At 57.6% G+C, this 11,120-nt stretch overlaps 1 protein-coding gene across 1 annotated transcript in view; it reads right to left on the bottom strand.

Annotated features, from left to right (window-relative positions):
• The window catches only part of GAS7 (growth arrest specific 7), a 140,660-nt gene that overhangs the window by 21,489 nt on the left and 108,051 nt on the right, over nt 1–11,120 (bottom strand). Inside the window, exons 6-8 of the mRNA XM_077746546.1 lie at nt 9,040–9,129; nt 5,248–5,363; nt 2,934–3,008 (exon numbers count right to left, since the gene is read on the bottom strand). Coding sequence (XP_077602672.1) covers nt 2,934–3,008; nt 5,248–5,363; nt 9,040–9,129 — 281 coding nt within the window. The remainder of the gene's footprint in view (nt 1–2,933; nt 3,009–5,247; nt 5,364–9,039; nt 9,130–11,120) is intronic.

Here is an 11,120-nt window from a genome sequence, read left to right as displayed (position 1 = left end):
AACCCCCCACCTCCTCCAAGCCCCCCCCCCCGAGACACCTCACAATTGAGAAAAAAGCAATTTAAAAACGCTGTCACTTGAAGACCGATTCTTCCATCTGATGAGAGGTTAATGAAGGAAATCAGACCGGAGAGGCAGTTCCGTCCGAGGCATGCCAAATCGGAACGCATGTTCCTGGCTCAATTACCAACCAGAAAAGACACAAATCCCATTTCCTTTCCACACAGGCGAGGGAAAAAAAACCCAAAAAAACAAAAAAGCACAAAAACAAACAAACAAAAAAACCCAACTGCAGGCAGAATAAATAACCCGATCTTGTGTATTTATCCAATGTGCACACACCCTATTGATTCTGACGCGGCCACAGTGCTCGAGCCTCAAAGCCACCCCGACGTCCCCCGCCCTGGCCACACCAGCACGTTCCTAGCCTGCCCCAAATTTCTAGGCTCCAGCCTGCCCCAAATTTCTACGAGGGGGCCCATGTGTTCACCACCCCGCCACACCCCACGGAGCCTGCTGGAAGGAGTGTGCGCGTGTGCGCGTGTGTGCACGGCGACGGGGCACACGTTCATGCCCCTGGTGCAGGTGTGCGGCGTCTGTGCACGCGAGCGAGTGCATGCGTGTGACAGGCTGCCCATGTCTGTTCAGCGCGTGTGCGTGTGGGGCGGTGGCCAGGGCCTGGCTCGTGTAGCTGGGAGCATATGCTGAGCGCGTTAGCAGGATGCAGTGTCCTTGGCAGCAGCCCAGGCCGAGGAGGCGGCAGCCGGAAAGTTCCGGAGCGGCACTGTGGTTGCAGGGCACCGGGATGTCCAGGGATGCCTCCCTGCCGGGTCAGAGGGGCGACTCCCCGCTCCCCCCGACAGCGCCGTCTGGAGCCCAGTGCCTGGTGCAGGAGGGAGCCCCCGGGGGAAGCTCATTTCTGTCTGCAGAGGAGCCCCGGACCCCCTGGGGCCACCCCGTGCCCACTGGGTCAGTGACAGTCCTGTAGAGGCAGCCTCTTGGCCGCGTCACGAGCCCACGCAGGGGCCATAATCAAAGCCACATTTGGTTGGCACGGCCCATCCCCTGAGGGCTTCAAGCCATGCGGGCGGATCTGGACGTGTTCAACATCGCAGCCGTCCGCCGACCACAACCACACAGGACACAGCATCCTCCTTCCTTGGGCTCCCCTTGCAGAAAGGGTCCCATCACAGACCGCACCGGTGGGAGAGGCCTCGGGGGGAACTTTGGCCTCTAACCTCCCCAGCCTGCTGGTCTTGATTACCGAGGCGGAAGTCACATTACGTGAAATTAACGGTCTTAAAGAGAACAGTCTTGTGGGGCATTGAGTGCAGTCACCGTGATCTGCAACCACCAGCTCTATCTTGTTCCAAAACACCTGTACCCCGTTACGTACTGAGTGATCGTGTCCCCCCCCAACTCATACGCTGAGGCCCTAAGCCTCCAGCGTGGCTGTTATTTGGAGATGGGGCTTCTAAGGAAGTAATTAAGGTTGTGAGGTTATAAGGGGTCGGGGCCCGATCCAATAGGATCCTTGTAGGAGGAGACCCCAGAGAGCCTGCTTGCTGGGAAAGGCCACATCTGGAACTCTGGAGGAGAGCTCTCATCAGACACCAGTGCTACTGGCACCTTGATCTTGGACTTCCCAGCCTTCCCAGCACGATACATTAAACTTCTACTGTTTCAGTCACCAGGTCTATAGCTCTCTGTGAGAGCGGTCCAAGCAAATGAATGCACACCCCAAAAAGAAACCCCGTACCTGGGGTGCCTGGGTGGCTCAGTCAGTTAAGCATCCTGCTTCCGCTCAGGTCATGATCTCATAGTTCGTGAGTTCGAGCCCCGTGTCGGGCTCTGTGCTGACAGCTCGGAGCCTGGAGCCTGCTTCGGATTCTGGGTCTCCCTCTCTCTCTCTGCCCCTCCCCCACTCATGCTGTCTCTCCGAAATAAATATTTTAAAAATGTTTTAAAAAAACACACCCCAAAGCCCTACCCATTAGGGAGTGGCTCTCCTCCCAACCAGCCACCTTCATCCTGTCCCTGTGGATTTCCCTGTTCCGGACATTTCATAGAAACAGGACCCCGCAACACGTGACCTTTCTGTCCAGCGTCTTTCACTCAGAGTAATGTTTTTCAGGTTCATCCACATGGCAGCACCGATCAGGACTTGATCGCTTCTTAAGGCTAAATAATGTGCCATCACATACCCACGTTACCAGTGTGGACATACCCTCATTTGCTACTCCATCCAGGCCCTGATGGCCATTTGGGTTGCCGTGGATGGTGCTGTTATGAACACACACACGTACACATACTCCGAGCGTCTGTTTTCAGTTCTTATGGGTATAAACCTACGTGTGCACCTGCCGGGTCACAGGGCCATTCTGTTTAGCGTGAGGCACTGCCTAAGGGTTTTCCACGGTGGCTGCGCCGTTCTACCTTCCCGTCGGCAGGCTGAAAGTCTTCGTTAGGAGACAGGCAGAGAAGCCTCACCGGGGATGCTTCTGGGCTGGGAGGGTGCAGGTGAGCCTTCCCCAGCCCGAGCAGCGCCCAGGGCGGTCAGGACTGTCATAACCAGAAAGGGAGGGGAGCCTGGGCCTTGGGGCCACCAGAGAGAACTCTCAACACTGGCCGGGTACACAATCGTGCCCACCCAGCTTCTTCCCAGCCTGTCCTCAGAGGTGGGATCCGGGAGCAGGGGCGCACTGACATACTCCAGCATCCGGTGGGAGGCCCCTGGTCACCAGAGAGTGTGAAAGTGCCCACCCGAAGTATGGATGCGTGCGTTTGGGGTCACGGGTGCCGCCCCGCCCCGAGCGTGGATGCGCGCCCCTGGGGTCGCGGGCAGCCTTCCCCATTTAGGTGGGGCCGTGGCAGTGATCCCGTAAAGAGGAATCCACCCCCCACCTTCCTGCCTCCTGCCCCTCCCCACTCACCCTTCCTCCTGTGCAGCCAAGGAGTTTTGAGAGAGCTTAGCTAAGTTCTTCGCATATTCCTCCTCGATTTTTATCCTGCAAAAAGGAGAAAACCCAACACGTCAGCTCTCCGGTGGGAAACTGCGCTCTGACGCGCTGCCTTGCCGCCGCGTGTGAACTGTGTACAGGAACCCGCCAGACCAGACGCTCGGACAGTTCGAGGCTCTTGTCCGACCGTCTGACACACAGCAGGTGTTCCCCAAATACCTGCTGAATGAATGAACTCTGACCCTCTGTCTCTTCTTCTGTGAAACGGGATGTTCCCAGCCATCTGCTGGGCTCTGGTTCACACACTCCCAGCCCAGGGCTGGACCCTCGGGAGGGCTTCAGGTGAATGAAGGGAACTTGGATACCCCCAGGGATGCGCGGTGGGCCTCGCCTCCCGTCCAGCCCCCAGCGCTCCGGGTTTAGACCCTCCAAGGCGGTGACACCCCACGAGAGAAGGAACAGCACCTGTCCCTGCGGCCTCCCAGCTCCCAGGGCTTCCAACCAGCAAGCCTGCGGGGCACAGGGATCTCCATGGAAACCAAGCAGTGCTCAGAGCAGGCGGCTGATTCCATCGCCCTAGAGAGGGAAGTTGCCTTGGTGTTTGCTCCCAGCAGGCGGGCCCTCGACACACTTTCAAGGCAACTCTCCGGGGAGCGTTCCGTGTTAGTGTCCTCACAGGCACTATTCACTGCCTGAGTGATCCTCGGGCCGCAGGGACAGGAGCCACCACTCAGAAGCCCCGGGCCCGACGCTCAGCCAACGGGAAGGCCCCAGAGATGCTCTGAGGGGCTGGAGCCCTTGTTCTCAGTGGCTCCGAGGCAGATGGCCCAAGGGGGTGGCGATGTGGGAATGGGTGGCCTGACCGAGCCCCGTGGCATCGTCCTGGGCAAGAATCATTTTCTGCTCTGGCCTGAGAGACCCCCGAGCCATGTTCCTTCTCTCCCAGCTCTGCTCTCCTGGGCACCTCTGGCCGCCTCCGGGGACTGGCTGGAGGCTATCACCGCCTCCGTCACTTCCTGGCCATTGCTCAGCCCTCCCCAGGGAGACAGCGTGAGTGGAGGAGGAACAGAGAGAGAGAGGGAGACACAGAATCTGAAGCAGCTCCAGGCTCCGAGCTGTCAGCACAGACCCCGACGCGGGGCTCGAACCCACAAACTGTGAGATCATGACCTGAGCGAAGTCGGTGCTTGACTAACTGAGCCCCCCAGATGCCCATCTGTTCCTGTTTGATACTATCGTTTCCTCGCAGCTGAGCCGTGAGCTAGGCATTCTCTCTACTCCCTGCCAGCTTAATGGGTCCTAAAACAAAGATTTGATCAAACAAATAGAAGGCGCGTCTCGTAAGGAAAAGAGGTGCTTTAAAACGCCCAAGAATTATTATTAAAGGATTATCATAATTTAAAAAATTTTTTAAACATATTGTCATTTACCATCAGTATCTCCAGTGTGCCCTGGAAAGTTCAGACGGAAAGCTACATGCGTGTGCGTGTGCACATGTGGCGGGTGGTGTGTGCACATGGATGTGCGGGTGTGTGTGCCTGTGCGTGTGAGCTCACAGGGTCTCAGCTCGGAGGAACTGAAAGGGCAGGAGGCGCGGAAGGAACTTCTTATCATCCGCCCTGTGTGCATCTGGCCGAGTGCACTGTGCCCTCCTTTCTGTTTGCACAAACTGTCCCTCAGCAAAACCACGCTTATAATCCTGGCACTGTCCTAATGGCCCCACTGGGCTCTTCCGTCAGCCTGACCGCCCCCCCACCCCCGCCCGAAGGCAAGGATGGGGGAACAGGGTCAAAGTTGGGGACACAGCTTTGGTTTAGAGATGAAATAACAAGGGAACGTTCTCCTTCCTTGTGATGGGGGCAGAGTGTCAAATGAGGGCCACGCAGGTCAGCAAAGGAGCCAGGCCAGCCTGTGTGCAGACCCCGCAGGGGAGGAAGGTTCCAGCAACCCAGAAGGTGGCTCCCTCCACGGGGCTGGCTGCCACTTGGCTCTGGCCATTCTCTCCAGACACGCCAGAGAGCCGGCTTGTCACGTGAAATCTACCAATTTAAAAACAACAACTAAAACGCTTAAGGTTCAAGCCTTAAAAATATCGCACAGCCCAAAGCCGCGCATCTGGAGGTGACATTCGTCCCAAGAGCCACAGCTGGGGCCTCCGGCCTCGCGCTCCCCTGGGCGCTGGGCGGGCAGAGGGCGCATCCCAGCCGCTCGCCCCCTGACCTCGGGCTCAGGGGCCGAGGAGGCGCTGCGACCCATCTCGGGAGCTGGGCGGGGGCCCCGGTCTTACCTCTCCCGGATGAATTCTGACATCTCCTTCTGCATCTGTTTGCCCTTTAGTTGCTTCTGAAGGAGCAGTTCAAACCCAGCCATGGTGCCATTGCCTTGAGGGTCCTTCTTATCAGCCTGGAGAGGACACAGAAGCACGGGAGAGGTTGGGTGACGAGATGTCCGGGGTGCAGGGAAGGGCCCGCGGAAGGGACCCGGGTGCGCCTGGCAAGCAGACCTCAGCCCAAGGGGGCTGTGTGTGTCCCCTGCCCCCAGCTTGCGTGTCATCTGGTGCACCCTGCCCCCACGAGCCCCGCGGCCACCGCCACCCCACCCCTACCCCACCCCCATGACCCCAGAGCCTGGCAGTCTGGGGAAGAGGAGAAAAGGCAGGCAGCCAGGACCGCAGGCATCGATGCCCCAGGGCTTACTGCTCCCAACCAGACTGGGGGCGGGGGGCTCTGGGGAGTCCTGGTGGCCTGACCCTAAGCTGGGACAGTCTATGGCCTTGGAGGGGGCGGGGGGGCAGGTGAGCCAGACCCTAAGCCCTCCCGTCAGCTCCCGCACTGGCCGGGGAGGGGCAATCCTCTCCAGCACATTCACCAAAGATCCCAGTGGCTTCCGGGAGAGACCGGACTGAAGGGAGGCCAGAGTGTTCTGGCAAAGGGCAGGCTGCAGGGCGGACAGCCCAGCTGGGGAGCTGCTTCACCTGGGAGGCTGGGGAGATGCTGGCACCCATCTCACGATAAATGACCTATGGAAACGGCTTAGCACAGGCTCCCCATCGACTCACTGCTCGTTTCGTGGTATCTAATATTAGTTACTTTTTTTTTTCTGTTTATTTATTTGTCTTGAGAGAGAGAGAGAGCAAGATGGGGAGGGGCAGAGACAGGGAGAGAGAACCCCAAGCGGGCTCTGCACCATCAGCGCCCAGCCCGACACGGGGCTCGAACTCGACATCTGTGAGATCACGACCGGAGCCGAGATCAAGAGTCGGACGGACACTTAAGGGACCGAGCCACCCAGCTGCCCCTAATATTAGTTACTTTTTAAATAAGTCAGGACTCGGGGAAGACGGCCAAGTGAACCAAATGGGATTCCTTCTGCAAGCAAATACTCAGAGTTCAATGTTTTCTTTTGTTTCACCCACACCGCCTCCAGGATCCCTTCCGCCTCCCGCCCGGGCCCCACTAGGCTCTTCCCGGCTCTGGGCGACTTCCCAGGCGCTGGCTGGCACCCCACGTACACCCGCGTCGCCCACTACGCCTTTCCCCACCAGGAATCCAGACTCCACTGCTGCGGGACTTCACGGAAGGCGTTAAATACACATCCTCTGCAGTCAGACAGGTGCATCGATAAGGACCCTGTCGCAGGGTCCAACAGACCTGATCCTCGCCTCAGCTCAGCCACCGGGTGACGCGCCCAGGCCTTTCCAATCCTATAGGCTCCGTCCCCTCTACGCCCTCTACCTTGCAATAAGACTGGGCTATTCTTTAGGGGAATAACCCTTTAAGGGAAGGGAACTTCAGGAAAGGGTGGGTGCTTCCCGGAGAGAACCCGGCTTCCCATCGTCAAGCATTTGAAGTCTATGGACGCCCCCCTCCCCTAGAACTCTCTCCCAATATGGGGTCTCCAATCCTTAGCTGAAGCCCTCTGGGCCACACTGCTAACACCTCTTGCGACGGGGAGATCACTACCACACAAAACACACCATGTCTAAGCAAAGTGGCCCTGGCCATTTAAAAGCTTCTCCGGGTGTGTCTTTTTTTTTTTTTTTAAATGTTTGTTTATTTTTGGAAGAAAGAGTATGAGCGAGGTGGGGGAAAGGGCAAAGACAGGGAGACACAGAATGTGAAGTAGGATCCAGGAACTGAGCTGTCAGCACAGAGCCCGACGCAGGGGCTCGAACCCACGAACCGTGAGACCATGATCTGAGCCGAAGTCAGACGCTTAACTGACTGAGCCCCCCAGGTGCCCCTTCTCCAGGTCTAAGATTCGTGCACTTCACCTTGAGAAAAAACCAAAAGAGGGGCGCCTGGGTGGCTGAGGCAGTTGAGCATCTGACTCTTGATTTCGGCTCAGGACATGATCTCGAGGTTCGTGGGTTGGAGCACAGAGCCTGCTTGGGATTTTCTCCCTCCCTCCCTCTCTTCCCCCCCCCATCACACGCATGTGCGCAAGCATTCTCTCAAAATAAATAAATAAACTTAAGAACAATTCAAGAAAAAGAAAAAGAAAAATCTCCCAAAGCACCAAACCTCAATCTGCCTCCCACACACAGGATGGGTGAGCCAGGCAATCTGTCCACACTGGGGAAAACCAGCCGGAAGAGGTGGGCTTCAATGACCGTGTCAGCAGGGAGATTTCCGTTAAGCGGAAAAGATGGTGGTCGGGGAAATAAAACCCTAGAGTGAGGGGCAGGGTCCCAGCGGAGCCTGAATGGGGATGAGAACACAGAAATGTCGCGCTCTTGGATGCCGGCGAGGGGCAGGGCCACGCGCTTCCCTCTGGGTCCCCAGGGCTCCCAGATGCCCCCACACAATAGCTGAGCGTCCGTAAGCTCAGCCACTTGTCCTGGAGTCTCCTGGGCCCCCGCACCTGCCACTGCCCCCCGCCCTTGCCGGCTCACAGCCCTACCTGCGCGACGCTTCTAAACTAGATCCCATCGCATTCCCGCATCTTCCGACTGCGAACAGAATAAAAACTAGCGAGCTCCCCGCGCCTACGGAGCGTACGCTCCGTCCCCTGCTCACCGTGAGTCACCTCTGAGCTCAGCCCCTCAGGCCTCTGATGCCCCCCCAGAGCCCTCCCCACGATGTCTGACACCCCTGCATGGACCCCCAGCATCTGGAAGAAACACAGCTGGGTCAAGAGGACTCACTGGGTGTCTTCGAGTGCAGGTGACTCGTTAACAGAACAGAAGCACTTTTGTCTAGTGCTTGGTTATTAGCAAATCTAAAAAAGGGTAGTCATCCATTCCGCATGGTAGTGAAACAGTTATTTATTCTGTTTATTTACTGCTCCTCAGGGTCTCTGCAAACGCTTTCATTTTCTCCCCAAAGCGTACACTTGAGTGGTTTTTAACAAGGTCACCAGGTTGGGCACCCGTCACCACCACGCGAATCCAGAAGGAGCCCATCTCGGTGTCAAGGTCCTTGCCGACTTTCAGATGCAAATGCCGACTATTCCCAGGGTGTCTGGGCAGGTGGGCTTCGCATTTGTCAAAAGGTATTTATTTAATTGTGGAGAAAATACACTTCGCATAAAATTTCCCACCTTCCCGTTTTTAAGCATGCCGCTCGGTGGCTTCAAGTCCATGGTCCCACGCGACCATCAGCAGCGTCCTTCTCCAGAACCTTTTTCTTACCTTGCAAAACTGAAACTCCGCACTCAGTAAATGGGATGCAAAAGTTCTAGAAGCACAGCTGCTCAAGGTGGAGCCCTCCTACCAATCCCTGCCCTCAACCTCCTCATCACTGATGGAAGCAGGGAGGCCGCCCAGAGAGGCAGAACGTTTGCCCAAGGTGTCCAGCAAAGGCGTGACCTCAGGTTTATGTGCATTCTGCCCAGGACTTTGCTTCCATGTGGCCCCGCAGGAAAATCCTGTGGATTCTCTGAGATTTATGGAAAGATCTGGACTCCCAAGAGGGGCTTAAATTCCTGCCTCGGATGCCAAATCTCCTGTTGAGACCTAAGGGGACCCTCTTCTTTGAGCTCGAGGCCCCTCATGCCCCTTCTGGGGGTCCACTCCTGATCTTTGCCGGGGCGGGGGGAGGGGCAGTCACAGAGCGGGGGAAACCGAGGCACCACTTACCCAGAAGTAGTCACAATAGCTCCACTCCGTGGGTTTCAGCAGCTGCTGCTCTGGTATCGTGTCCGGATGAGGGAATGTCACGCAGTTTATCTGCAGGGCACAGGACGAGGGAGGAAGTGACTTGTCTGGAAGGCTGGGGGCCGCTGGGAAGGCCCTGAGCCCGGGACACAGCATTACAGATGTTCCCCTCGGGTGCCCGCTCGATAAAACGTGCATGGCGACCTTGGGAGGCTCGTGTTTTTTGAATGAACGGCACCCACGCCCGCCCCCGAGGGGCTGGAATCGGTCGGAACTCTCTGGAAGGCAGCGCGGTAACAGGACCCAAGAAAACCACACACAGCCTGAGCCTCCGACCCCGGGGCTGCTCATCAAAGACCACCCCCTACGGCTGGATCCGCATGTGTGTACACGGTGTGTCTGCCAGCACCCAAGTTTGCAGGAGCGAAAACACAACCGTGGGGCAGAGAGGCATCCGTGGGGTCTGCATCGAGAGCCCAAGACACCAGGAGAAAGTTCTTCCGCGCAGCTGCGGACGGGGCGCCGGGTGGGGAAGAAAAGCTCGAGGTGTGAGATGGCACTGAGAGTGTAATACCACTTGCACAGGAAGAAAGAGAGAAGAGAGAGAGGAAGAGAAAACATGCACACAGTTGGGTTATTCACGTACAGGATCCTTCTGGAAGCCGATAACCTCGCTTGCTTCCAGGGAAAGGAATTAATTCCGTGGCTGAGGGTCAGGGCAACAGGTTACCCCTACCCTGTGGGTTTTATTTCACCGTCTTTATTCCACGAACAAAGAGCGTGTGAAAGGATGGTCCGGGGTGCGTGCTCGGGGCTGGCTCTCGTCCAGGAGAGGGCAGCGCAGACATTCCTGCGCCGTCTCACACTCCTTCTGCCCGAGCTTGTCCGCGGCACCTGGCGGTTTTAGCGGCCCTCCTGCTGGGCTCGTTTCAAGCCCGGGATCCACTCCCCCGGGGCCCATTGCTTCCTGTCCCTCGTGGGAGCCTCGGCTGGAGCCTCGGGGAGGCAAGGGTCCGAGCCCCGCAGACTCTACCCACCCCCACCGCGGAGCCAGCAGGGGCTGTGGTGGGGAGCCGTCTGATGTTCAAGGTAAGGGCTGTGCAGAAAACCCAGGGGTCCTGGGGGCGCCCCCGGGGCGGGGGGAGGCTCAGTCGCTTAAGCTTCCAATTCCTGATCTCAGCTCAGGTCATGATCTCACGGTTCGTGCGTTCAAGGCCCATGCCAGGCTTTGCGCTGACAGCATGGAGCCTGCTTGGGATTCTCTCTCTCCCTCTCTCTCTGACCCCGCCCTGCTTGCATTCTCTCTCTCTCTCAAAATAAACTTCTAAAAAAATTTTTTAAAAAGGAAAAGAAAACCCCAGGGTTCTGGACAGAGGCCATCAAGTCCAAAGCTGGGCGGCTGTGTGAANAGTGACCTTGGCTTTGGGAAGGGGCGGGGTCTGCGGAGATGCATGTAACCAGCGGATCCCTCCTAGCTCCTGCGACTGTTGTCGAGCCAGCACGACAACACACAGCCTGAGCCTCCAGCATCCAGCCCGGTGTGCCGTCAGGTGATACGACTCCAGAGAAGCCGAAAACGGGGATTATTAGGCAAAGCGTCTCAATGCTTAAATGCTGGCAAGTGATTCAGAGTTAATGATGATGACAATAAGGACAAAGTCAACAAACCAATTCCTCTGCAAGCCCAGTGGGGCCCCCAACGGCCCCCCCAGCCATGTCCTCGGGTTCAGGGACTTGAGGGTGGCTGGAAATCCATCTAGAGTCCCCCACCCCCACCCCGTGCCCTCCGCCTCCCTGCTTCCAGGGGCAGAAGCTTTCCTTGTAATCCCAGGAGACGAGCTTGGGAGACGTCCCAGCCAAGGACAGGGAGCCCCCTCTTCCCAGACACTGACATCTGGTGGAAGGAACGGCCGAGATTCCTATTCTGAAGGAAAAGATCGAGTGGCAGGAATGAGCCAGAGAACCCCAGAGGCGAGGAGCACTGATTTCCGCCAAGGTCAAGGTGCAGGCTCGAGGGACCTGCTGGGGGGGGGGGGGGGGTTGCCCCCCCCGGGGGCCCTCGC

Source organism: Crocuta crocuta, unplaced genomic scaffold (genome assembly GCF_008692635.1).
Source record: "Crocuta crocuta isolate KB4526 unplaced genomic scaffold, BGI_CrCroc_1.0 scaffold139, whole genome shotgun sequence".
Taxonomy (NCBI): domain Eukaryota; kingdom Metazoa; phylum Chordata; class Mammalia; order Carnivora; family Hyaenidae; genus Crocuta; species Crocuta crocuta.
The sequence above is the reverse complement of the archived record's forward strand: the minus strand, read 5'-3'. Positions and strand labels throughout refer to the sequence as shown.